Here is a 26,577-nt window from a genome sequence, read left to right as displayed (position 1 = left end):
TCTGCAAGCCTGTGTCTGAGAGGTAGCAGTTGGAAAGCAAGGAAGTTTCAGGTGATTCTCAAGGTCTCTATAAAACATGGTATGAATGAACAAGTATGTTTTTGGCAAGAGATTGAAGATTTGTGACGTCTAACATCCAGAAAAAACATTTTAATCCATTAATTACTTTGAAACTAGGCTGGAATGGAAATAATCTTTTAGAAGATGCATCAGTTAAGCTATTTATTTGGTACACCTGGGTATTTAGAATGCGTTACAGCTGAAGAGAGTTGGGAGTCCTGTCCTATAGCTACTCCTAGCAAAAGGTGTTTTGGAAAAAGACACCTTTGACTGAAACAAAGTCGATGTTTCAGGGAACCAGTGCTGCTTTCCACAAAGAACCTGATTTTCATGACTACCTTGTTATTTCTTGTAATTAACTTTTTTCAAGAAGTTGCAGAAATAATGACAGGAACAAAATAGAGATCTCTATTGCAAAATTTAAGGGAGCAGTTAGTAGAAGAAAGAAAGTAACGTTTCAATCTTGTTTCCTTCTTGATTTGTACTACCTTTTTTCAGGTGAGATTCTAAACAGTCTCAAAAATGAAATTATTAGCATACTATTATGCTCAAGCACAGGCTCTTATTACAACATTCTGAATAACTATATAATGATAATAACAGTTTTATAGACGTGGGAAAACCAGTGATGGTATAACTTGTCAAAGTTGCATGGTATGTGGTGGCTACTGTGTCATATTCAAATGAGTTGGACCGAGACAGAAAGCTTTAGAAAATACTGAGAAATAAGTAATTGCCTAGATGAGGTAAACTTAGTTTTTATGAGATTGGCGTGTCTACAGGGAAGGAAGGAGTCACTCTGTGTGAGAACTAATATTAGCATTCAGGAACGCTGTGAAGTAGCAAACAAGCTGTTATAGAGAACTAAAATTGAATAGCCTATGTTATATCTGGACCTATCTTTGCAGGGCTATTGCATGAAGGTGGACATGAGTTCTAAATGGGAAATCAAAGATCCCTGCAAGCCTAAGATCCTATGTAAAGCTGGCAAAAGCATAAAGAGCCCGCAAGTAAATGTGTTAAATACATAGTGACTCATAGGAATCCTGTTGGGCTCGTTCTCTGTTTTAGTGTTTTCTGCTTTAGTGTTTCATACACTAAACATCAGGGAATAAACATCTTATTCTCCATAGATGTACCTAGCAGATAAAAGAAGTAGAATATTAAAAATCAGTGAATCTTTATCACCTAATCATGTAAATGCTGTATTCTGAGTCCATTCTGCTTGAAGTATACCAAGGTGAAAACTGATTTCACTTGGTGAGAAGGCAGTGCATAACACAAATGAGGCCAAGAGTAAATTAGAAGTATTCGTTTCACTGTGTATTTATTGATTGGAGATGGTTAATGACATTTTTATTATATCACAGTAATAATCTGCTGCTCCTTTCAAAAATATGCATGGAGCAGAGAGTGTAAATCTTGTTTGTCGTACTACTTCCTTGGCTCATTTCTTTAGCTTGCTTTTGCATTGAGTGATGCAGAGGAACTGACATTGCAAGGGGGTTTTAAGTGAGAATGGAGTAGATGAGTTTATAAGAAATCAATTTCTAAAATTGCTAATATCTAATGAGAAGACTTAGAGGATTGGATTTTGCTAGGAAAGAAGAAAAAGGGACAGGTAGAAATACTGTGGTATTTCTTATCATCAAGTCAAATGGCATAGTGCAAAGCAGATATGAATGGCCCTTTTTGTTGTCCCTTCATAATTACCTCCAGACTGTAGCTGATGACACATGAGTGACTGGAGTTTATGCAAAGATGTGACTCAGTTTCTACACTACAGCCAATGACGATGATCATGTTTTTATGACTGGAGCAGCACAAGGACAGAGTAGGCATAAATTTCAAATGCTGTGTACCCAAGAGGAATATCTCCTTTGATGAGAAAGACATCCTGTTGACAACTGAGGCTGTACCAGTATTCAAAAACATTTAAATTATTATCTTTTTTTCCATACAACCTCAACACATCTCCAGTATGGTGGAAACATACATGTTCCAGAAGTGCTTGCAAATTTACTAATTTATTAAGACTAATTTATTATGTTTTTTAAATGCTCAGCATTTCTCTCTGAGTTTAATTTTAGAAGTAAGTGCTTGTGGTTTGGTTTGACAGTAAATGGCTTACAAAAACCAGACTCTTCTTTCTAAGAATAAAATTAATTTGGCTCTGTATATGATAGTAAAACACATTTAAGTGCTTCCGTTCCTTGCATAGATGAATTTGTTTCATGCACTCTGAACAAATTTTATTTAGTCTGTTATAATAAAATGCTTTTGGAAAAAAAAATCATTGCAATGCTTTTAAATTTAACACTTAATTTTCTACTCCTTTAACTTCTGAGTCTTGAGATTACTTGTTTGCAAAGTGTATTGCTGCTGAAAATGAGAAGGCTGATTGCAGCCTTCCCAGTGAGAGGGGTTCCCACCTGCCAGTTATGCCCGTGAGAGGTTCAGTTGCTGCGCTTTGCCTGAGGCTCGGAGCTGCACACTGCAGAGGGCTTGGTGCTGGCACTGTCAGAGCCCTTCTCCACCTTCCCTGGGCAGGGACCACGTTGCATCTCAGTACTGAGATGAACATCCCAGTATGGCTGCTCCATTTGTGTCACAGTTCCCACAAAACAGCCTGATTCCCTGGGGTATTTCATGGCCTCAAAGTGAGTTGTGTCTCTTTCTTCACAATGTACCAGCGCTGTGTGGTTTTTGGTTGCAGTGATCTATAATGCTTCTTCTGAATCTGTTACTGGGGTAGGCTAGGCAACTGTGGCAGGTGGCTTATCACATAGATATCAGTGTGATGTAGCTGCCTGAAATTAAAAAAGTAAACAGTTACTGTATTTTGGTATGCAAATGTGAACTTTTCATTATGGGTTCTTGGGAAGTTTTCTTTCTTTAGTACAGCTCCAAAAGAGTACATATTTTGTTTCCCAAAGGAGTGTGCTTGTTTAAAATGTGAACCGTGATGTTTGGATAATTACTACCAGATTAGGCAGTGTTATCTTACTTGGACACACATACTCTAAACTTGTTTTCTGCTGTGATTTGCTTTTTTATATTGAGTTGATGTTGAAGGACTTCTAGCTCTTAACATGGAGGAAAAACTTACAAAGGGTGATTAGGAGTTTTTGAATAATCCAGTAAGGGCCTATCTTCAGTATTTAATTTAAATTTAAAAAATATTTTTTATTTAAAAATATAGGCACAGCCTATCTGTGATTCTTAAAGCCTTGATTTGCGAGCAGAGCATGGGGCTCCCACACCAACATCACCCAGCTGGAGCAAGAGTGTACTGGGAAACCTAGAATGGTTAGTCTGGTTGCTCCTCCTCTCAAGGAAGTACAAAGTTGCCAGTTTGCTGTAAAACATAATGCTCTTGTATTTGTGGTCTACAAAGTTGCTGTGGCATACTTGAGAAATGCCCACCTGTTCCAGCTTGAGAACTGCTCAGAACTTGATGTCTTGGAGGTAACTTGGGTCTGTCTTACGTGAAGTTTTGGTGTAGGTATGTAGGCGGGAAGGCTGTTTGTTTGTGTGTTTGGTACAAATATCCCTCTTGCTCATTCTGGAATGTGGACTTTTGTAGAGCTTCCTGCTTTCAAAGCAGAGCAATGGAAACTGTTCAGACTGATGTGTCCTCACCCTTGTTTGTATCTAAAATGACCCTAGGCTCTTCTGTTTGAATCTCAAGCTGTAGCAAAAACAGCTAGTTGCCAGGAAAAATACTCCTAAGCCTGTAATTGGGCTGCATAACTGCCAACAAAACAAACACGAATGACAAACTTCGTAATTTATTCCATTCCTGACTTGGTAGTTTTTTGTCATCTTGAAGCTCTGCATCAAGCATCTTCTATCTTGGGCCTCACCTTCCCAAGCGTCTTTGCTGTGGGGCATAGGTCTACCTGGACTTGTCAAATTTTCAAAATGTGAAGGATTTTTTAACTGGCCAAACTGTTCTTTCTCAGAACAAGAAATATCCAAGTCTCCCTTGTTATGCTGAGAACTTTTTTGTAGCGTTCAGTGCCAGAGGTGCACTGCTCTAATATGCTTATGGCATACCTTTTATCCCTAAACTCTATTCTCGTTCTTTCCGTGGCTTCCATGTTTATGGCAGGGGGGATGTTTTTGCTAATGTGCAATCCACAATAGATTCTTTGTAAATAAGGAAAAATGGGTACCAAATAATTTAGCTGATCTTCATATAAATTCTAAAATTGTACCAGAAGAAATTGTGAAGGGGTATAAAGATCCTTCATGAATCTCTGACAGCTAAATGATCGTTATTGCTTGATTTATCTGGATAACAATGCCAAAATTGCTCCATCCTGTATTCTCCAACTTGATTTTGCTCTTCCAATTTCTGGTATTGATTTTTCAACTAGAATCTTGTTAAGCATAAACTAGAAGGTTGCTGGATATTCCAGCCCACAGCATATGCATATCTGTCTTTGAATTAAGTTCTGAAGATAGGCCCTCACTGGATTATTCAAGTGCGTTTGGTATTTTACTGTGTTTAGATTTCAGATTTTGGAAATTTTCAAGTTTTATTCAGGAAACCCCCATGCTTGCAGCTTCAGTTCTCTCAGAACTTAGATAAAAGTGTACTAAATTAACTGCTAGTTAGTCTGACTACTTTAGGGGGCTGCTTATCCATATGAGCAACTTAGTCTTCTTATTTTAGGCTGGCAGGGTTTTTTTCTGCATGTATTCGTGAGCAGGAGGTGGTGATGCAAATCCGTCTGGATTTTTTGGATTTGTTAAACTATGAACGGGCACGCTGAACTGAGGCATCAGGTTAAACAATGCCAGCAAAAAGCAACAGGGCTTAGGAGCAGCAAGAAACACGAAAAAGATTACTGAGGCAGTGTTACTCAATTTTGTTTTGGATTTTTAGTCTTAGCCTCTTGTTACTCCTTAGTATATGCTGATCACACATGCCCTTTTCTCATTAAATTTCTTTAACTGAAAGCAAATACAAAATGTGTAGACTGTGAAGATGCTTGTTTGGAGACGCTAGACAAAAATGTTAGCGTGTCCAAAGGGTCTGCAGCATGGTACAGCCACTAGGGAGAATTTGAGATGTTTTACTGACAGAGTGGGCTGGAAGAAAGCAGGTTGTGGCCCAGTGTGCAGGGATGCAACTCAACTAACTCACTGCAGCATTCCCATTTTCATCATCAGATGCTGTGTCCGTAGTGGGAACACTGGTGTTGAATCGGAGTGAGATGAATCATCTCTCCTTTCTGAGCAGAGAAGCGGGGAAGAGCAGGGCAAGTCCTTTCAATGACTGAGCTCTCTGCTCTCCTGAGAATTTACTGTGGAGGGTGAGGTGTGGTTTACAATCATAGCTCACTGACGCTGTAAAAATCCTCTAAGTGCTTATATAAAACTGCAACACAGCTGCTTAATAGCCCTACCAAAGTGTAAAGTGTCCAAAGAATTGTTACAACTGCTTAAATTGAGTGATTAAAAGGGAATCTTTCTCATACAAGGTCAAAAATACAAATATTTCTAATTAAGGGTTGGCAGTTTTTTCTAACCAGCCTTCACAGCTGCATAATAATTTCCTAAAACTTGCAAATGACTGTGTAGCATAAAAATTACTCATTTGGATTAGTCTTGTGTCAGACCTTAATACATGACTGGGTTTTGGGTCCTTATTCTTTCTAGCAATTCTAAAGAATGGTGTCTTTTACTGCTTTATTTGTTCTGCAGGCATGCAGTGAGTATTCCCTGCCTCCAGGACCGGGTGCTCTTAAGGATGTAAGCCTGTGGTCAGGCTGCAGTGAGAGTGACCAAGGGCAAAGGGGGAATTTGCTGTAGAGGTGATGTTTTCCCTGGGGAGAACCAGCTTACGTGTGGCTCGACCAGTCTGCAAATTCACCTGCTGTGCTCAGTTGTGGACAAGTCTCTGTGATTTTTGGGCCAGTGCTTTTTTTTCCTTTTCGCTAATGTGTCCTCGCCAAAGGAAAAGCAATGTTTACGTGCACCGGAGCTCTTGAACCTAAGCCTGGGCATTGACAGCAGCAAAGCTGCTGTATCTGTGCCTCTCCCATTCATCTGAGGCCTCCTGTGTCTTATTTTTGCATCAAAAAATTAAGTGTGAAAGCAGCGTACAGCAAGCTCGAAACAGCTAAAAATAAGCTTGGTTATCTGCAGAGAAGGGCAGTGTTCCTTCAGTGATCCCGGCTGCCGTCGGAGCAAGTGGAGATCGATCGATCTAATGTCTGGGCTCGCCTTTCATAAAAGAAGGGCTGTGGCTTTAAGTAATCGCTGGCTGCTTGTGCCAATTGCAGAAGCTGCAGTATCTGCCGCTGTCGGGAGCGCTGGGCGCGGAAGCAGGATAACCTGCGGAGGCAAGGTCCAGCCTTGACGCTCGGCCCTGGCCAGACCTGCCCGGCTCGGTGGTGCCGCCGCCACCCGCGCGTCGCCGATGAGGGCCGGGGGGCCGAGCGGGGGGCTGCCGGCGCTGGAAGATGGGCTGCTCTAGCAGCAAGCTGTGCCTCTATTCTCAGTGTGCTGCAGCAAGGGTAATGAGTGTTCGTTTCGCAGGGAGCCGGCCGGGAGCACGGTGAAGCGTGGCCCTGGTCACCTCCGCGCGTGGTGTGAGGCGGTGACCGCCGGGCCCCGGAGCGGCTCTGCCTGCGCCGCTCCCCGCCGTGCCGCTCTGGGGCACAGCGGCCTGGCCGCCGCCTCCTCCTGGCCAGGGCACGGCTCCTGGGAAAAGCAGGGAGATGGGTGCTTCTGCTTTTTGATCTGTTCACACATTCCTTACGATTCTCTCGGTATAAGAAACACCATCTATCTTAACATTAAAAACTGCGAGCAGCAGGGTGGGTTGTATTCAACTTTGAGCAGGGCTGTGCCTTTTCTTCATGGAAGACTGAGCATTTAGCAAAGTTCTTGGTTTTGTGTTCGAGTAAGCTTGAGATAAATATTTAATGCATGCCTCTTTCACATATACACTATACTTCTGTGCCCTTGACAGCTACCACTTGATTTGTTCTGGAGGCTTATGGTGCTACACCCACCATAAAATATATAATTAATTGCTGCAATGTAGGATTTTAATTGGAGAGCTGTTCTGGAAAAAGCTGTTCTTTGTTTTAAAGTATAACTTCCTTAACAACAGAAGAACATCTGTGTATATTGTAACAGCTGAACTGTTATCCTAAATGAGTCATATCTTGGCTTCTTGCTCCTGCCTCTTGTTTTTCCTACAGGACTCATGTAATTTAATTATTGGAAGGTGCCCTGCTCAGACCTCTAGTAACCAAATGTTTGGGGTTTTTTGTTCTTTTCTCTGCAGAGGGAGGAAGCACTGAAGCAGCGGAAAGAGTTATCTCAAGAACTAGTTAACCTTCGAGGAGAACTAGGTAAGAATTTATTTTTGTATTCATCATGAGAACAGAAATGCAGCAAAACAGATCTGCAGAAGACAGATGCCCTGGTATTGTAATGGCAGTCATTTAATTCCCTGACTGAATTCCGCTCAGATGCATTAAGTGCTGCAGAGCCCTGACAGCATGACCCCAGGTTCACCCAATTCCTGGAACTGATCTGACTGCGCCTTGCAGGGCCTCCTTACACAACATGTGCCTGATGACCAAAGCACTCACTTGTAAAAAATGGGAGGATGGCTGACAGCGTCTATGCTTTTATTTGATCCCTAATTTATTTGTATGCTGTCTTCTAGAGGTTTGCGGGCAAAATATTCATAAACCTGTAAAACATACTGTGCAAAATCTGCATTTTTGCCTTAGTGACCTGTAGGTGAATAAGTGTAAAATTAACAGAAGGAAATGCTTTCAGGCTGATGAGATTAAACCTTTGAACTCATCCTAGTGGACAGCTATAACATGAATTTAAGCTACTATGTGCAGGGGGGCTGGTTTTGCCAACTTCAAAGCTTGATTTAACTGCATTTAGTGGTAACTCCATGTAATGTATTTGAACTTAGCAGTTGTTCCAGGCAGCTCTCAGTAGGGGCTGGCTTTGAAAGAGCCTGGCCTTCCCCTGCCTTTGCATCCCTCTGTCCTCCTTGTGCCAGCACTGCTGCTGAGGCAGCCATGCCCCCACTGATGCAGTGAGCTGCCCGGGGACCTAAGCCAGCTGAAACTATTGGCTGGTAGTGTTGTTTTGCCAAAGCTGCCTGGCCTGACTTCAGTATGTGACTGAAGGAGAGCTGGGACCAGAGCAGAGAAAGGGGAGGGAGTAGCAGGGTGCAGGATTGAGTCCCCCATCAGCTGCAGCTGATGTTTCTATTACCCTGAAGTGACAACAGGACTAGAGTTTTAATGTGGAAATGGCCTTCTTGCATCACTAAGAAGTTGTGTTATAACATAAACCAGATTTCTTTTTATTTATGTACTTAATGTAATTCTCTGAGCAACCCCATTTATTTACCTCAAGAAAACAACCTCAGAAGGATTGCCATCAGAGCATATCTCTTTCTTTCTCTGGGCTTGCATCTTCAATATTATTTTTCCTTTATCAACCAAGATACTATGTTTATCACTTACCTAGAAAGGGGAAATTCTGCTTAGATGGGTAGACCAAAATCTGGCCAACACTTTGGCCCATTACCACATTTGAGGGTTTTGGTTGAGTTCATGGGGTTTTTTTGAAAGCTTAGTTCTTTGTAAGGATGCCTCATGCTTAAATGAGCTTTCCATAAACTTGTTATCTTCCTGCTTTGATGAGCAGCCTGCTGAGCTCATAAATGAGACTCCCATTGCAAGCATATGCCATTCAGTAGGTTGATAACTAGAAAAACCTTTAAATGCAGCTGTGCCTGATGGATCTGTGACACCCAAGTGCACAGAGCTCTCAGACAGGGGTGCTGGCTGATGTGCTGCTGGATGACACCATCAGCTGTTCCCCTCATGGAGCTGACCTTCCTGGATCAGTTCTGCAGGAGCATCTGAATGGCAGTCTGGGGCTCACTTCCCTTTGTAAGGTTTCCAGACCATGGTTTCATGAAGCATTTATTTATTTTCATGCAGCTCCTTTGTCTTAACCACGTCACACATCTAGCCTGTCTGTACTGCTCTCCTCAGCATGTAAAGGAAGTGGATTTAATTACAGAAATGAAAAACTATCCAGGTCTTCAATTCTATCTAGCTTTAAAAAGAACTGTTTTGGTTTGGGTTTTTTTAAGTCAATAATTTGTTAACAAGGCTTGAGAAAGGCATTCTTATAACAGTAGCTTTAGCTGAAAATAATCTGCTTAAATACATACCTGCTAATCAGCTTTCTGTTGACACTGTTAAAGGGATACAGCTGAACTTAAGATTTCTGTAGATTGTTTTGACGTAAGTACTGTAGATTGTCATTCACAGTGTGATCTAAGCCTACGTTTGCTGGGAAAGTTAAGTGCAGTTTGAGTCTTATTTTGGCCACGTAGACCTTTTGTGGAGTCTCAACTGCCACGTTTTTAATGACTGTTTGTTTGCAGTTTGGGGACAGGCAGTCTGAGAAGCGGAACCAGGTGTTGCCCAGCTCAATGTAGCCTGTTCCCTGCATGCTGTTGAGTTTGAGAGTCTCCTGCAGCTTCTCAGATTCTTACCTTGAAGTTTAACTGTGCACATTCCCAAGCTCCTTGATTTACCTTGCAGGACCAAATTGACTTGCTGTCAGATGGTCTGTTTCGCTGGGTTATTGCCGATGACCATTTCTATCAAAATACCTTTTTGTTTAATGGATTAATTATGAGTTCGTGTCCCAGAATGTGTCTTTGGCAGCCGCCGTGTGACTCTGCCAGCCATGGGGCTGATGTTACCAGACAATGCTTTCTGCTCTCAGTAGCTGGAAACATGTGCAAGTATTAGCAGTGATAGGTGTTTGGGGATGGACTTTTCCAAAGGGAGTTCAAATTCAATAACAGTTGGGTTCTGAACTTGGACTTCCTTAAAATCTCCAGCTACAAAGACGAAACTTTGTGGTTTGAATGTAAGCACCATAGTTCCGGAAGCCTGGAGCAGCTAGGGACGCCCTGCTTGTCAACTGTTTCTCTTCTTAAGATGCAAGCTAGTGCATAAACTTCTAGTTACTTCTTTAATTATGTAAGTAGAAATTGCAAGGCCTGCATATTTCTTGAGAGGTTGGAAACTATTCCTCCAAATTAATTGCACTCCAGATTGTTTCAGAGCCTCCTTGCAACCATGCTGGATGTGATCCAGCTCAGTCCTGCTACAAAATAGCAGGTGCAAAGCTGACTCAGCCTGAGCCAACCTTGGCCCTTTGAACACTGCTATCCGTGAGCCTTTCTCTGTGGCCTGGAGAGGCCAAATGCCAAACCCCTCTCTCTCACCTCCAGTTCCCGCATGGCAATCAATAAACTGTATTTTCTTCACAATACCGTCATATTCTTTCTTATTATTAAATTATCTTCAAGATGCTTTGGAAGTTCAGACAGAAGAGACTGCTGTGTTTTACAGTGAATGTGATTTGGTTTTCAGGTTAAGGCGATCCTTAAAAAATACTTAATAATAGGTAGATGTTTCTTTCACTTGAGACAGGGCCTGACTTACCACACTTCATAGACTTACCTGTTTGCCTGCTTGAACACTGTCACTTGTAGTGTTTGCAGCATAGGGGATGTGAATTTACTTCCCGGCAGAGAATTGAGTGCTTCATGTTATTTATTCAATCATACCTGCTTAAATGTTGCTTAAAGCAGGCTTTTTTGGCTACCTGCCTAGTCTAACTTGCCCAAGAACAAAAATATGCAATGTGGTTTAGTGTCCCATATATTTAGTCTCATTACGGAAGTAACACCAAGAGAAACCTGGCCATAAACTTGAAAGCATATTTGGGTAGAAGAATTTTCAATATTGGGGATCTGCCAATACCATGAATTAGTTACTATATACATGTAAAAATGTATTTTGTATAGAGAAGGAAATGAGCCTGTCTGTAGCAGACTTACTGGTCAAGTGAACATACAGCTTGCAGTGTGAAATACAAGGTTTGAGCAATTAAGTGTTAGTGCAGTGTAATATCACGTAGTATTAAACACTTGGGCTTTTTTGCAGTAATTATCACCATTTCACATCCCCCACATCTATTAAAATGCCGACAGTTTACTGTCCTAGTGAATTCTAGTTTAGAATTTCAGACAGTCTAATGCCTTTTCATTAATCTTAACCAGGCCAGTGAGTGACTTGGACAATTTTATGAAGATAACTACTGTTTGCAAACAATTTAATTCAGGGCTCAAAGAAATTCATTGTATTTTAGCTTAGAGCTATGCTTATGGTAGCTTTTAGGGAAATGTACGTTGAAAAATGTTTTATCTAAGCAGTTTACCCGTAAGGGCTGAATTGGATGATGGTTTGGCAATGAGAAAAAAAAAAAAAAAAAGTGAAAGGAGATGCTGAACAATCGCAAGGTCTTATCTCTTGGTTACTTTTAGAGAAAATACAAAATAGCTTTCTTGGAGATACAAAGGCAACTTTTGTAGTCGTCTCCTTCAGCTGCAGCAACTGTTGCTGTGGTTTGGATGTGCTGCTGTTTGCACCATTGCAGGGAATTGCCATGTGCCTGGTTCTCCATGCTGCATTTGATTTATGATTTTGGCACTTAAAAAGTTTTGCAGTGAAGATGCAAGTGGCTGATGTTAACTACTACAAATAAAGGGTAATTTTATATGTCAAAACCAGCTAAAATAATTTTATGTGTCAAAACCAGCTACAAATCTGCTCTGAAGATTTGCTGTTATCAAATCTCAGAAACTTTCCATGATTTCTGAAGGTCACAGTCACACCCAAAAGAACTGGGCTATTCATTTATAATTAAAGGTGTTAAGAAGCCTAAAACCACAGATTAATCTTGCTCCATGCTGTACTAATAAAGGGAGAGACAGTAGTATGATTGGGAAGAGAGGCTGGGACAACCAAGTGGAGAAAAAATGTTAATATTTGGAGGAAAAAACATATTAATGGCTCTGCTATATGAATAAAGAAGTAAAAATAGCTTCTAGCTGTCAAGTGTAGCATTCTATGTACACTATCCTTAAAACTGTTTAGTGTTACAGGTAAAATTGAGCAAATTTCACAGACAAACTAATAGTGCTTTTCATCTCTGCAGCTTGATTTTTCCCTGAAATGCTGTTGGATCATTTGTTTCCTGTTGGGTTTTTTTTGGTTTTTGGGGGGTTTTTGGGTTTTGTTTGTTTGTTTGTTTTGGTTGGTTGGTTGGTTGGTTGGTTGGTTGGTTTTTTCCCTCAAGGTTTGTGGTCTAAAGAAGATGTGGAATTTTGGAGGAAAGCACTTCAAGAAGGGAAAGGAAACAGAGTAGTTGTGTACAAAAACTCTGAAGTATGCACTTCAGGTATCTCTGAAGTGGATGAGAAGTTGAAATAGATTTGTGTTTGCTACTGGAAGAGCACATGTTCCAGTTACAAAATTTTCTTCAAAGTTTAGCATGATTTCAGTGAGAATACTCTTCAGTTGAGTAGCAATTGAGTTTGGTTAAGTCAGTGGCTAAATGGCCAAATTAAGGAATTTGGGAAAAATCATGGAAAAGGCAACTTTCTTTAAAAAAAGCAGAGCAGTCATAAAATACATGATTCAGTCTGCAGATGGATAGGGCTGTGCAAAATACTTGTTGCAGGCATTTCAGTCTCAAGTATTTAGACAAGCTTTGGTTTATGGGATATTTCATCATTTCAAATTAACAATTCTTTAGTTGGTGTTTTTCCCAAAGCCTTACATGGTCAGTTTCTTGCACCACCATGATACTGGAAGCTCACTGGTTGTGTAGTAGTTCTGCTTCTTGTTTGGATGGCAGGGATTTAAGTCAGCCTTGTGATCTGTAAGGAAGCGTTGCAGCCTCCAGCTCTGTGGAGGCTGGAGTTACCTTTACAGCAGCAACTTTGAACTGCCAGTGCAAGTTTTAAAAGTTTTTTTGTTTGCCTTTGTAACATTAGTCTTCTCATAAATCTGAATTGCAAACTGCCTGGAGGGGAACTGATGCGTCTGTTTGCTTTGACAAAGGCGTGGTTTGCTATTTGCTTCTTTTCTGAAGTGCTTTGCATCATCTGAACTTCTACGTGCTGACATTTAAAGATAAGGCAATGATAGGCAACACATTCTTCTGGCTAACTGGAGGCAAACAAATAGCTCTGGCCTTGCAAATAAGGAATTTGATGCTTCTTCCTCTGTTGGTTTTAAATGAAGTGCATCATTTGAAGCATTTTGCTGCAGTTACCTCAATGAGCCATGCAAGTCGCCTGCCTCTCAGCTCTGCCTTTACTCTGCTATAGAAGGTCAGCTCCATCTGCATGTAGTTGGCTGTGTAATACCTTCATTTGGCTTGCTGCCTGGTTCTTGGCATTGTAAAATAATGTCCCCTAACAAACCTTTCTCCAAAAATGTGGCAATGCAGAGTATATATATTCAATAACTTCATGCCACTGCAGTGTGGTAGAAGTGTGAAAGCTATTTTCTTTTTCTTTCCCTAAGGGAGCAGTCGTAAGAGTACTTTGTGGAAGGAATAAAGATAGGGGAGTAGTTTTGGTGCTGATGCAGAAAGTAGCAAAAATTGTGAAATCTGCTTGAGTTGTAGAGAACGTTGTGGTAGGTTTCAGTTGAGCCTCTGTTGCATTGTTGCCAATCAGAGAATGAAGAGCTTGGCCTAAATCTGTCCAGATCAGCAGATTTTTCACACAGACCCAGCATAGCTAAGCTTGCTGTTAAACCTGATTCAGGTAGACACACTTGCAGATTGATTTCCATGCAGGACAACTCACTCTCTTAACACTTTCTAGTTCCACTGCAGGTTCCAAGTGATGGTAGCAGGGCCAAGACCCTTTACAGTTCCCTTGAAAGAGAGTGCAAGTATCATCCATCAAGTTACTCACATGCTTTTAATGAGCTATAGCAAAGAAGAGTAAGACACGTGTGACTTGAGTCATTCTGCTAGGGCAAGCTGCGTTCCCTTGAGCCGACCCATTACTGCTTTGGGAATCAGTCCCTGAAGATACTGCAATTTATTTATCTTAAGGCTCAAACACAGCTGTGATGAGAATCTCCTGTACTGCCTTTACAACAATCCCTGTCTCTTCCCATGCTTTTACATACAGTTTATATTTGCACTGTTTGGGCAGTGTGCCAGTCTGCTGTGAAGTGCATGCATGCATGACTTCTCCTGCCTTTGAAGATCAAGTTAACATTTTAGTTGACTTTTCTCTTAAGCAGCCACTCATCTGACTAATTTATTTTAAACCATAGTGCTAGAGTCTGTATAGAATCAGTTTTGCTCAAGGTCAGTGACCACACACTTGTGTTAGAGATGCTGTTTCACCTTGCTTCAAGGCTTTGGGTGCAGCTGGTACGGCATATAGCATTTGCTGCAGTCACATTAACAGTAGGAGGGTGACTCCTCCTATTCAGGCCTGGCTGGCTGGACTTGGGAATGCCAAATTTCAAACTCAAAAATGCAAGTTGCTAATTTCTGTTTTGCCTTTCAACCAGCTGCAAACGGGGAGACAAACATAGGCAGCCTTCTTAGCAGACCTGTGTTAATGCAGATGTAAAGAGAATTGCACGGCATTTCTCTTTTCTTAATACTCAGCACTTTTTGCCTAAAACCATTCTCTGTTTTGCATATTTAAATATTTCAGGCATGAACACGTGAGCAGTACCTTTCAGACTGGCAGATCTATATCAGGCTGTTCATGTCAGGCTAGAATTGCTTCTTTGCTGTATATTTGAGTGTGGGTGTCATTAAACATAGTTTACAGGATGTTAAAACTTTCAAATTTAGCTAAGTGGTTTATATATCAAGAAGTGAAGTACTCTGAGAAATAGTCTATTGAAATGGGATCAAATAAGGTAAAGTAGCAAATGCAATTAGATTTTTTTATTGGAGCTCTTCAGTGTCTCTCAAGAGATATTCCTTCTTCCATGTCATGTCAATCTGTCACACTTGTGGTTTTTATGTGGCCTCCTGGCTTAACTGTGTTCAATTAATTCACAGCCTAAGAAACATGGAATTTGATATTTTTGTGAAGATCTTCTCATGTGCCCTTGGAGGCACACATTTAAGGGATAAATCATATTTGGCTTTGTATATAACCATGTTGCTGTGCAGTGTGTTCATTGTTTTTAATACCTGTAAATGAATATGTAACTTTAGTATTGAACTTGATCCAGTTCCTTTACATTCTTTTTCTTCTCTTTTGACATCTTCAGTAACCACTTCTGCAGCTTGTGAGAAATTGGAAAGAGACAGGAATGAACTGCAAGTTGCTTATGAAGGGTTTTTGCAGAAGTTAAACCAGCAACATCATGATGACTTAGCTGAGCTGGAGGAGAGGCTTAAACAGTTTTACACTGCAGAATGTGAGAAACTTCAAAGTATCTGCATTGAGGAAGCTGAAAAGTACAAAGCCCAACTCCAGGAGCAGGTTTGTAACACTCAAAGTAGAAAAGTTCTCTATCAACTGCTTTCTGCTACAAATGAGCCTTCAGAGAATCCTGGATTTTGCTAGTAACAGTTATTTATTGAGAAATTCCACTTAACTGCAGCAATAAAAATACTACCACACTAAGCTGTACAGATCTTTAGCTTATCTTTAAATGTGCTGGAGATTGGTTGCCAGCTTAAATAATTTCTAGAGCTCCACAGGATATTTGATTCAGCTTGAGTTTTAAGATGTATAGAAACACATCTGCCCTCTGCTTTGCAACTCCATGCTTGTGACAGATGCACACATTATCCTGTTGGTAGTGGTAAACTGTAAGGCATCATTCTCATGTATTAAGTCTTGTACATGGCTTAGCTTCTGCTTCTACCATTTAAAATGTACTTGACATAGTGCATGAAGCCATTGAAACAATGCTTATGCAAGGGTTAAGTTGATATATGTAATGGGAGAAAAATCATGTTGTCATATTGCAGGTGGACAATTTAAATACCACACATGAAAGCTTTAAGCTGGAACTTGAAAACAGACACTCAGAAAAAGTAGAGGAGCTGAAAAAGGAGTATGAATCCTCTTTTACAGGTAAGTATTTTGTATTTAAGTACAAATGCTATGGTAGTGCTAGTTACAAACAAAAATATTCAGGCATTTTGATCATTATGTCCACTTCACTGTTCTTTGTGGCTGGCTATCTTTGAAAACTTTGGCTGAATTCCCTCCTTTGGAACTGACAAGTCTTATTTTACATACAGCAAAAACCATGATCCCATTGTAGTTGAATGAAACTTTATAAACCGTTTGAGTGGAAGTGACTTTCTTTTAGTAAAAGATATCTGAATTGCCCTCAAAAATCTCAAGTGAATGAATAACTCCTCCCACTCCTTAGTTCTGTAAGACTCACTTCAGAATTGAAAATGAGCTTGTGTGGTATGAGCTTGTGTGCTTTCCATAATGACATGGAAATGTTAAGAAATATTACACACTGTGTACAGTACACGGTGGCAGAGGTGTTTTTCAGGGAGGGGGTGGTGACATGCTCAGGTTTAAATGACATTGTATCTCATTGGTTTAAGTGATGATTTCCATCCTCCTTCCAACTCCACTTAATAACTTAAGTTTCCAGTGATACTTTTGTGTCTTGAAGACCGGTCATGCTTCCATTGCTTTCAAAGAGCAAACTGTGCTTGGCTTCTGAAGTAGGAAATGTTTCCCTAGATGTTTGTGGAAGACACAGTTTCAATTTTTCCTGTGTTTCCTTCCATAAACTCAACTTCTTTCAGATGTGGCCTGTGCTTATTAAGTCCATTTGTTGCATGTAGATGAATGCTCTCAAAACTGACAGCCTGTTGGCTAATGAAATGGATATGCAGGGGGACAATCAGCAAATCGGAAGTGAGAATATATGAGATACTTCATACACGCTTTGCATCAGTTAATGATAAATGTTCTTTCTGTGTTGCCATCAACTGTATCTGTGCATATATATATATATGTATAGGCTGGCTCTTCAGGCTGTTTGTTTTCAAAAAGAATTGTCATGTCTTATGTGGTATTAAAAATCTGCAAAAATAATTTGTTTTAGAGCTCAAGAGTACCCACGAATCTGAAAGGAAGTTGCTTGAAGATTCCTTTAAAGAGAAGCAGGAATTGCTGGAGGTTTGTTAAGGGCTGGGTTCATTGCAACAGTTTAAAACTTGACAAGCAGTTTGGAGATCTGCACTGAATTCTTGGCCTAACGATACAATATATTTGTGTTTCAGAAAACAATTGATGAACTAAAAAGTGAAAACAACTCTCTGAGTGAGAAGCTGAAATTAGAAGAACAAAAACAAATAGCCAAAGAAAAAGCCAATCTTGTAAGTCTTGATCTTCCAAAGTAATGTGCATGAACAGATCCTGCCTGGGTTTATTTTACTGCATAATGCAAAAGATTTGCAATGAAGTCTGATAGGGCTCCCCTACTTAGTAATATTTTTTGTAAACGGCTCACCTGCCAGAAGTTTTTTGCAAGCACTGTGATGCTGTGTATTAACTTTACCATTATAATTCTGAAAACTGTTGAGTATCTAAGTCAGGGGTGTAAATAGTAGCCTAAGCTAAATTGAAGAGCCGTGTGTGTACAGGAGTTGTACCACAGCATTTTTCTGGACAGTTGGTAACTGTTGTATGGGTGCTGTGATCAGTGTGGGCTTGCATCACTACTGCAAAGCTCATTTCTACTGCATTTCTTCAAATCTTGAGTCTTTTTGCTGATTTATCCTTCAAATAAACTTTTATTTTGTCCTGCCTTTCCTCCCAAGGCTGCTGTTGCCTGTGATGCTCCTGGGATAGATATGTGTTCTGAGAGAGGGTTTTTTTATGCACTGGGTGGGGGTTTAGACACAAACATGCTTATCTTTCTGGTTACCCAGAAGTAAGCAGAATACCCAGTAGTACTGCTTATTCCACAAAGAGAAATTCCGTGCTTAAAGACTCACTTAGGATGCCTCTGGAAGAAGTTGCCCTAGTTTTCACTGCAATTTGTTTTATTTAGTTTTCTCTTATTGCTTATTCTAGTGGCAGGACAGGGCTGCCACAAGAAGAATCTGCAACCGCAATATGTTGCTGTGGTAGTGGGAGTTTGAACTGTAATTCCACAGGCACATTCAGATGTTGCATAAATTAAAGGAGCAATAATCAAGTGCCTGTACATAGCTGCAAATGTGCTTTGTGCTTTCCTGACCGCATAAGATGCATGATAAGCTTGAGACTTCTCTTTGGAAAAGCACCAGTTTGACTCAGCATACTCTTCTGTACTAACACAAATTCTGCAGTATAGGAATTCTCAATAGCCCTTTGAAGACAGAGATGTATTTCCGTCTCTCTGGTATCATTTAGATAGTGTCACTTGATATTCCCAGGTTTTTTGCTAAAAACTTATATAGGCCTTTCAATCTTTTTATTTGGCTGTGTGTTCTCCTCTGAGTAGCTAATGTGGGGGCTCATACTTGACTTTAAAAACATAATTTAAGAACATGGGACTTGAGGAGGGAAAGAAAATAAATTGAATATTGAACATACTGTAAGATACATTTAAACTTTCCAGGATTGCTTTTCTTGCTAGCTCCTAGATTCCATGTTAAAGTCACAAAACAGGACCAAATTGTCTGCTGCCTTCATTGAGGCAGCACAGCATCCTTCACCCTCACACGGACTTCTCAAAAGAAGTTAAACAAGAAACACTAATGCAACAGGCCTTAAAAACAAGCAGGAGGATGAACTGAGCAGGTGATGGAGCTCCTATTACCGGTGACATGTCCTGGCCCTGTCCTTCTGGGACCATACCCCACAAAACTGCAGGCATTGCCCTCCTGTCCGAGGTTTCTGGTGTGGTAGTGAAGCTGTTACTCAGTGCGGTGCACCTGTGTTCTTACCCAAATGCACTAAAACAAGTTTTGTTTGATTTTGAAGATAAACTTAGTTACACAACGTGCTTAATCATTGATTGATTTCAGCTCATGTTTCATTTTCACTACCTGGAAATGGACTAAGACTTGCTTTATTTTTCCTTTTTTTTGGCTGTGACTGCCTTGAAATGCAAAGAATGTGTTTTACTCTGCAGTGTTTGAATGGTTTCTTATTGTGGAAAACAGAACCTTGAGGAAACCGCATCTTACCCTGCTCTGGCCTCCTCCTGCTCTCCCTTCCACCTCCCAGATAACAAAAAAAAAGGAAAAATAAAAAAGTCCTAACTTGCTATATTTTAGATAAGTTGTGGATGTGCACCAGTGCAAGATTTGTAAGTATAATTGCATTTTCAGGCTTTAGAAGAATGTAAAACTGAAAACTTTCAGTTTCTGCTTATGAGCCAGCTACCTTCTGACTCAAACCAGGAAAGATAAGCTACAGTCAAGTTCAGAACTTAAACTTCTGGTGCTTTTTTGAACTATTCCAGTGCCTGAAAACTCTTCAAATGTTTACTCTAATTATCTTTCGGGATGGGTTATGAGTAATATGAAATAAATTTTGGAACTCCTAGCCTTAAGGCCTTTGGGCACTCCTGTGAAACAAGTTTTGCTGTGACAGCATTCATGCCTTCCTTTGATTCACAAGGGTTTTTCATGTCTGTGCATTAAGTGTTTTCTGAAGAGCTTCTAATGAAGCAACTGCAACTGTCCACCTACCCTGAAGGACAAACAAAAAATAAGGAGCAAATGATATCAGATCTTGTTATTTATTCTACCCTTTGACTTGATTTCACTTAGAACAAGTAACTCATTACCATCATTATTTTCTTGCTTTTTCTAAATAGCCGAGAAGCATCTAAATTATTCTTGAAATTCAGGATACTAAGCAAACTCTCTGGCAATCTTTCAGAAAAACCCACAGATTATGTACCTGGAACAGGAGCTGGAAAGTTTGAAAGCAGTGCTGGAGATCAAGAATGAGAAACTCCATCAGCAGGACATAAAGCTAATGAAGATGGAAAAGCTGGTGAGTGTTCCTTAGGGTCTGGCAGGCTGGGACTGTGTCTCTGACTTGTGTTCCTATAATGAACTTCAGCTGGATGGACTTACATGCAAAAATTAATCTTTTTTAAAAGGAAACAGGAATTCATCATGGGACATGCTCACATTGCAGGTACAGCTTCAGGATATGTGTCAAGAGTGGGAAAGAATGACCCGATGCTCTAAATGACCTTTTAAGATCTTAAGACAACTACTGGTTTGCATAAACTACTGCCACGTTAGTACATATTATCTGGGAGCCTCTTCCCTCAAAGAACAAAATCCTTACCTTTTACATTGCTCGAGTTGTGTGGAAGACAGATTGCAGTGTCAGGAAAACATTAATAAGGAAATTATCCTAATTTAATAAGAACGGATCAAATATGAAATGGAGTAAGTCTTGATTAGCTTAGGCTAATCATTTTAGCTGTTAAGCTGCTTGTTTAGCTTTGTGGCTGTCTTCCTGACCTGTGAGTAATTCCACACGAAAAGTCAGTTTTGGAGGCAGGACTTGTAATCACTTAGCACGCTCTTATTTGTGGCAGGACAGGGTCCTTCTCCTGGGTGGGGCCTTTGAACACTGTTGTAATACTTGCTTAAGCAAGACTTTAATGAGGAATTATAGAAAGAGGTTTGGATACAAAGGAACGCATTCATGTCAGTTGTTCAGTATTGTGCAGCAGTGTATGTTACCCTAGTCTACAATTACTAGCAACTTACTAGCAAACCTTCATCTTTTCCAACAGACATTGGCCACAGTGTAGGTGGTCTTGGAGCGTCCAACCACTTAACCAGTTTTTCCTTTTATTTTTGATAACATCCTCCAGCAATGATGTGGAATCAGAAGAGCAATAGCAAAAGCTGTTTACTCAGGGGAACTCTAGAATCTGTCGTGTTATTTCTAGACAGTCGTCTGTCTAGAAAGGTGCTACAGTGTCTAAAACTAAAACTGCTGCCCATCACTGGCAGAAGTTACTGGAATGTGCTGGTTAAGAGTAGATCCCTTATCCAGTCCTCCTTGTTGGCATCTAATCAGCACAAGTGGCCAAGTGCCAGTGTTACGCAAGGAGAAAGTAAGTAGGCTGTTTTTGTATGTACTGTAACAAGCTCTGCAAACTCTAGATTGCCAAGGTCTGTGATAGCTCAGTCAGAATCTTGATGAGTGCACATATGGGTTTTATATCAAATTGTGACCTTCTTTCCAAGGTGGAGAACAACACAATCTTAATGGATAAATTAAAGAAGGTTCAGCAAGAAAATGAAGAATTAAAAGCTCGGATGGACAAACACATGGAACTTTCAAGGTGAAAAATATCTGTGGACATTTAGATGTCCTTAACTGGGGAGAAGGGGTTCCTGTGACAAGAAAAAAAATTCTGCTTCAGTACTGGTGAATGTAGTTTTCTAGCACTCTGAAAGAACACATCCATTTCTTCCCCAGTTGTATGTCTACAAATGTGCATTCCTTTGTAGAGTAACAAGCAGGAACATTTTGAAAGGGCATAAAGGTTTAGTATGTTCTTCAGTATTCCAATATTTTAGGGAAGAAAAGGCACCTCAGAAATACCATCATACAAAGATTGTCCCTTTTAAGTACTACTGGCTTGGAAGCTAGACCTGGGTCATACTTACAACCACTTCAGTGACTGATTTGTCCCCAGTTTAGATCAGTGTGGTTTATTTAGCAATAACAATATTTAACATGAATAAAGCAGGTCTGAGATGCTCCTAACAGTTGCATAAAATGGATGGCCAGACTCTTCCGGTGTGAAGGAATCTGTCGCTTGTATGTTGAGCTGAGCTTGCAACAAGACCCAAAGGCTCCAGCTCTGGCCATTTAAAAGCATGTGTCATTTTAAGTAGAACAAGCCTCTTTGCAGATGCTTTTTCTGGCTCTTAGGGATGTTTCTTACTGGGACTTTCTCCTGCTTTCTGCAAGCTGCCAGTTTAAATATAGCTAGGATGAGAACGTGCTCAGTTCTCCTATTAAAGCTGGAATTCAGTTGTGAGCCAAGCAAAGGTTTATGCACTTTCAAACCTTTAAGTTTCAATACTGTAGCCTTCAAGTTGGGTTATCAGTTCTGATGTAAATCTTCCATTTGCAGGCAACTTTCTACAGAGCAAGCTGTTTTACAGGAGTCACTAGAGAAAGAATCAAAAGTAAACAAGCGCCTGTCAATGGAAAACGAAGAACTTTTGTGGAAGTTGCACAATGGTGACCTATGCAGCCCAAGAAAACTGTCTCCCAGTTCTTCATCTGTGCCTCTTCAGTCCCCACGAAATTCTGGTAACTTCTCTAGTCCTGCAGTGTCACCAAGATGACATCTCTTGAGAGAAAGAGGGGCCTGCATTTCATTTCTGATCTGCAGGACCTTTCCTAACTTTAATCACAGGAGCAAGAGCTATATTAGCCACCTATGACAACTAAACATAACTGGAAACTATTTGGTGCAAAAACAGTGATAGGAGACTGTGAACATGGGAGTTAAGACATTCACTCCTCCCAAAAAGACTTATGACCTCTATGGACATCGTTGCACAAAGCACTTATAGAGCAAGAAAAGACTTGTTCATTGCCTTTTCACCTAACCATAAGAAGCTCAGGGGCTTAGAGATAAAGATCACAACCTTTATAATATGTTCCTTATCACCGACACTTTTTAAGGCTGTGTGTGTGCGTGTGTGCGTGTGCCGTGGATGGAATGGGTGTAACACACTGTGCGTGTGTCTAATGCTGCCTTCTTTGCTGTGTACGTAATAAAGGATACAAGCTGAAGACTATACATTGACATGTACTTCCTTGATACTGCTCTCAGTATGCATGCTAACAGAGTGCCCTTGCCTGGGAATGAGGAGAAACTGCCACTGGTACTGTAGGATAGTTTCCTTCATCATTCTGGCTGGTAAAAAAATGGCACTAAGACCTCTGTCAACTGACTCATTAGTGTCTTGGCCGATCTGAGTATGCAACTTTGAATTAATTTTAAAAACGAATTGAATTGCAGCCATATTTTGCAGGGTGCAATGGATTTTGGATTTAATAGGGTTGTAGTCGGAACCACAGTAGCCCTCAAGGTCAGAAGTTCTTAGATGACTTGCAGGTTTGGAAGCTTAGACCTAGCATCTTACCTGCTGAAAAGGAAGCACTAATTTCCCCAAAATAGCCTGTCTGTTCCTGAGGATAAACAAGACGTAGATTTGAAAGCCAAAGAGAAAAATGCAATAATTGTAACTACGTGCATTCTTAATTCAGTTCTCAAGAAGGTTAAGTAAATTGTGAATTCCAATGTAGCTGGTGACACTTTGCCTTTTTAAGCATTAGCATGTGTATTAAGTGTCCTCAGGGTTGGCTACATTCACCTGAGGATGAGCTGGTATCTGTGTATTTATCTTACTAATTCTGCCATACTTTCCCTCTTAGACCGCAGGATATTGGTATTTTGATAGTTCTTCAGGTGAAGAATCCTGTACAAGAGATTCTGTAGAGTAGGGGAAAAAGTTGTCCTGGCTGCTGGAACTGGAGGATGAGGGTGTCAGCATTTCTGGAAATACCACATGCTGAGTTTCGGCTTCAACAGGGTAACTGGATAGCCTTGCTCCACCCTTGATCAGATCTGTTTAAGATGACTGCTCTGTATCTACTAAACCAGGTGCAGCCTCAGATTAGTCTTAGAAAATACTACTGATGCTTAGAGTAGCTTGGGCTTCACAGTAGGGCCAGGACATTGTTACGCTGCTGGTGAGCTAATGTTGGTAGCTGGCTGAGCTTCCCTATCTTTTTCAGTAGCTTGGGGACAGGAATCAAGGGCATGGGAAACCATTTAGGAAACTCAACTGGAGAACCACTTCTAACTATTTTACCTAAGGCTTGCAAAATCTTGGCTAGTAATGAGGAACACAGACATAGAAACAAGACTGTCAACAGTGCAGTAAGTAAATTTGTAATATATTTAAAATTGTGATTGACTATTTCATCATTAAATTTAATAAACTTCTCATAATGTACAAGTTAAGGGTGAAATTTCTAGGGAACATTATGCTTTCTTTTAATCCTTTTTAGGGCACTGTACATACCACTTGCTAGTGGTGTCAGTACTTAAAAGATTACTAGGAGGTTCAAATTTAACTATGAAAATCCTATGTTGGCTACAACTTGGCTTTAAGTATGTCTTGGAACATTCTTACTTTCTGTGGTCAAAGAGATTTGATTGCATGTGTTTGAGCTGAATGCTTTACAATAAATTTTTTTACTGACTGAAGTATTTTTGTTCTGCTTGTGTTAGTCAAAGGATCTTTAATATAAGGAGGAACATTTTTCCAGCTACTAAAAATTCTTAGTGTCTGCTCAGCGCAGCAAAACAGCAGTGGTGAAGCTTCATGGCACAAATTATTAGTGTTCAGCTAATCCTTAGAAAATTTTCCCTTTGTTACTCCACTGGTAGGTAGAAGATAAAAGATATATGGAAACAAAGATATATGGCGCTTGCTTGTGATTCTTCAGAACATTCTGCGTGTGAGAAAAGCCACAGTTAGAAGTTACCAGTGTAACAGGTCCTGTCACAAGGACACTTACCTAGCCCCCAGTAAGAACTTTTTTACTTTAGTTGCAGTGTAATGCCTCGAATGAAACGTGCAAAGCAGAGCGCACACAAATGTTTGAAGGTCAAATATGGCATACCCCTTCCTGTAGCAAGAGCAGGGAAAGCTTTTCCAGGCTACCGTACAGAAAAGTAAGTATGGGATAGTAAATAATACAAAGACTGTTATTTTGTTGGTAATTTACCTCCACTATACAGGAGACTCTTCATGTCTAAACTGCTTGCAAGTAGACTCTTTAATGCTTTTATGAAGAAATGAAGACTGCTTGTATGTAGAAATCAGATTACAGAAATACCTGTTTAGTGTTAGTCCTCTTGATCTCAACGAATTAAGTAATTCTTCTAATCTGTAAATACTGTTTCAATTTTTTCTCTGAGTATTAGTATTTCAAGCTTTAACTTAAGTACCATGTGTTAGTAAAGGCTTTGTTCAATCCAGTAACTTTTGGGTTTTTTTCTTTAGCGTAAGGTTTCCTTCAAGAAAAGCTAGAAACCTGCTCACCATCATCATAAGCCAAAGGTCATTTTGAAGTGATTTTCTTCATATTTGCAACTTTACTCTCAGTTCCAAGTCAAATGATAAGGTTCAGAGGAAGCTACAGTGACATTTAACAGCTGTACCATATAGTTGGCTGCCATTCAAACTATTCATAGTATGGTTCACCTTCAATACTTTTCTCAAAAAATCATTGTATGAGTTGCACCGTATTTTCTATAAAATTTGAGGTGAATCATTTCCTTGAGCTAACTAAAGACTTAATGTTTCTCATTACTAACACCAAAGACACTTCCATGTAAACTGGTATCATGCAATTCATGCAGGAAATTCCTTCTAGACAGTAACCAACCACTGATCTTGTCCAACAGCCAGGAGATAATTTAGGGCTGAGCTGCTGCTAAAAAGGTCATTATAAAGATGGAATAATCACTGAACCCTTAAGAAAAAAATACATTCTGACCATTGCTGCTGCCTTGCCTTAGAAGAGCAGTGACACAGGTATGGAAATGGAAATAACAGCACTGGCAGCTTTAGGCATGTAACTTTGACAGGTCACTTAAATTTCATTTCCACGGCTTCATTCTCTTACCCTGTCACTGTTCGTTTAGGTGGAAATGTGCAATTAACTGTGGCAATGTAACATCAGCTCTGCCCAGGAGGCTTTTGGTAAAATAAAAACTATGTAAAATACACAGTAAAAGAATGCTCATAGGTTTTCAATTACAAGAATTATTTTGATGCTTGGAGGGAGGACAAGGACAGAAAAGATGGGCAGGACATGACACCCACCAAAACTCTTCCTTAGGGGCACTGCGTCTATATCAGTCTTGGGACCTGCAAGTGACGGTTACACATAAACCATTACACCTCAGGGGAATATTCAAGCAATGGATTTGCACCAGCTTTTCCTCTCCTGCCAAACTGTCATCAAGGAAGTGATGCCTCCACTGTGCTGTTGAACAAGTGTGGGCAGGTGACATGATCTCCCACTTCCTAGATACTTTGAAGGAAACCAATTGTTGAATTACAGGCTCAAATGCACTTTGAAATTCAAAGAGCTGGCACAACTCCTTTAGTTCAAAGGGAAAGACATTGTTCTGAGAAATGAAAATGCTGAAAAGGAATTAACACATTTCACAGCCTCATCTAGAAGCTCAAGGATTGTTAATTTGGTCAGAATAAAAAAAAAAAAATACAAACCCAAAACACATGCTACAAGGACATTTTTCCCCTAAAAAAATGGTACAAAGACCTTTTTTAGGCATTACTATGAAATTGTATAACCTACTTAGTCCTTTGGATTACAGCGTAATGCTCTTGATACATTTAACCAGATTCACCCTGCCTCTTACACCTTCAATGTTAGTTCTACAGCATGCTGCTTTAATTTTTTTATATATATAAATCTTATTTTCAGAGGCCAGAGATGAAAAAAACTCTTGGGTAATGTTCTCCATGTAGCCTATTACATGAGACCTGCATGGAACCATTTCAGTCTTTACC

General features: G+C 40.1%; 1 protein-coding gene across 8 annotated transcripts in view; it reads left to right on the top strand.

Moving 5' to 3' along the window:
- The window catches only part of MTUS1 (microtubule associated scaffold protein 1), a 117,278-nt gene extending 94,520 nt beyond the window's left edge, over window positions 1–22,758 (top strand). For 7 of the 8 annotated variants that reach the window (XM_066185833.1, XM_066185834.1, XM_066185831.1 and 4 more), the window contains 8 exons: window positions 7,370–7,436; window positions 15,258–15,472; window positions 15,967–16,072; window positions 17,073–17,146; window positions 17,251–17,346; window positions 19,847–19,963; window positions 21,184–21,281; window positions 22,083–22,758. In XM_066185833.1, coding sequence (XP_066041930.1) covers window positions 7,370–7,436; window positions 15,258–15,472; window positions 15,967–16,072; window positions 17,073–17,146; window positions 17,251–17,346; window positions 19,847–19,963; window positions 21,184–21,281; window positions 22,083–22,299 — 990 coding nt within the window. In that variant the 3' untranslated portion in view covers window positions 22,300–22,758. Of the gene's footprint in view, window positions 1–6,428; window positions 6,591–7,369; window positions 7,437–15,257; window positions 15,473–15,966; window positions 16,073–17,072; window positions 17,147–17,250; window positions 17,347–19,846; window positions 19,964–21,183; window positions 21,282–22,082 lie in introns of those variants that run through there. The other variant, XM_066185838.1, reaches the window with a different exon arrangement.
- Window positions 22,759–26,577: the final 3,819 nt, after the last annotated feature.

Source organism: Chamaea fasciata, unplaced genomic scaffold (assembly GCF_029207755.1).
Source record: "Chamaea fasciata isolate MVZ Bird 193981 ecotype frontalis unplaced genomic scaffold, bChaFas1.0.hap1 SCAF_6, whole genome shotgun sequence".
In the NCBI taxonomy this organism is placed as follows: Eukaryota; Metazoa; Chordata; class Aves; order Passeriformes; family Sylviidae; genus Chamaea; species Chamaea fasciata.
This window is presented reverse-complemented; position numbering and strand designations above follow the sequence as displayed.